General features: G+C 53.6%; 1 protein-coding gene across 1 annotated transcript in view; it reads right to left on the bottom strand.

Moving 5' to 3' along the window:
• LOC107567108 (sodium/potassium-transporting ATPase subunit beta-2-like) overlaps nt 1-767 on the bottom strand; it is a 37,383-nt gene extending 36,616 nt beyond the window's left edge. Inside the window, exon 1 of the mRNA XM_016252726.1 lies at nt 476-767. Within this exon, the coding sequence (XP_016108212.1) occupies nt 476-575 (100 nt within the window). The 5' untranslated portion in view covers nt 576-767. The remainder of the gene's footprint in view (nt 1-475) is intronic.
• Between the last annotated feature and the right edge of the window lie 563 nt (nt 768-1,330).

The following is a 1,330-nucleotide window of genomic DNA, read 5'->3' as shown; positions in this document are numbered from 1 at the left end:
TGTGTGTGTGTGTGTGTTCTGTATATGGTTATATAACTCCTGATGGATGCTGCTGCTCCGGATGTGAGCGAAACCACGTCACGTGAGCGCGCGCGCGGAGGACACACCGAATAACCTTGCGCGCTCCCGTGCGATCGATCAGTTTGATCGGAACGATCGGATGCGCGTTCGCGATCCGTTAAACGATCTCACCGAGCGAGACGCGCGCAAACACCGTAACCTCGTTCAGCTCTCTGCACCCGTTCACCTTCAGCAGCAGCAGCAGCATCGTCAGATTGGCCTTTAACCATTAGGGCCTGATGCATTCACACACACACACAGAGAGAGAGAGAGAGAGAGAGAGAGAGAGAGAGAGAGAGAGAGAGAGAGAGAGAGAGAGAGAGACGCATTGCGCAATGCGTTCCGGTTAAAATGAATGAACGCACCGGAATCACGCGCCGCCGTTAAATCGAGCGCTTACATAAGGCACACTCACCCCAGCTGCTCGCCGTTCTCCCGAGCAGCTCGTGCGTCCGCGGGTTCCAGAAGAATTCCTTCCATTCCCCGGATTCCTTCTTCTCGTCGTCTTTGGCCATGTCTCCGGTGCGCGCCGCTTTGATAACCGCTGGGAATACGCGCGATGGAACGGCTGGTGCTCACGGACGCGGTTCGGTCGCTTTTTCTCGCTCTTCCCGTTGAGACCCGAGCGGAGTGCCGCAGCGCCGCGCACTAATCCAGAGACACTGCGGTAAAAACGCGCTGAGCGCACGCGCACCCGGTAATACCCCCCCTCCAATCTCCTGCGGAACAGAAGCTCCGAAACCCCGCCTCCATCTGCAGCTCTCCAGCCAATCGCGTCTCTCTCCTCTCTCCTGGCCACGCCCCCCTCTGGACCAGCGGCTCAGCATCCGCGCGTGTGTCGGTGACTCTCCGGTTCGTTTATTCGCGCCGATCGATCGCTCGCTTGTTGAGCCGTCGCGCATCTGTCGGTGTCCGTGTTTGCGTTTCCGCTTCACCGAGTTTCATTGACGTTAAGAGCGACGCAGCATCGCGTGCAGACACCGCAGACGCGGCTCGTTATGAAGGATACAGTGTGACAGTGACCCCCACAGAGCTCATGTAGAAGGTTTCACAAACATGTTACAAAATGACACAGCACTAAACCACTGTTCTGATGCACATTCCATCCGCATTTGCATTTAGCCTAAATGTGTGCTATTGCAAGACTGGAAATATATGTTCTTGCCCCAAAATACATTGTTTGGCATATGAAGGCTGAAACTATCAATGACACTTCACCGTTTACAACATATATTTATCATTTATTAATATATATATATATATATATATA

The sequence above is a fragment of the Sinocyclocheilus grahami genome, unplaced genomic scaffold (assembly GCF_001515645.1).
Source record: "Sinocyclocheilus grahami isolate Dianchi unplaced genomic scaffold, SAMN03320097.WGS_v1.1 scaffold1129.1, whole genome shotgun sequence".
Classification (NCBI taxonomy): domain Eukaryota; kingdom Metazoa; phylum Chordata; class Actinopteri; order Cypriniformes; family Cyprinidae; genus Sinocyclocheilus; species Sinocyclocheilus grahami.
The sequence above is the reverse complement of the archived record's forward strand: the minus strand, read 5'-3'. Positions and strand labels throughout refer to the sequence as shown.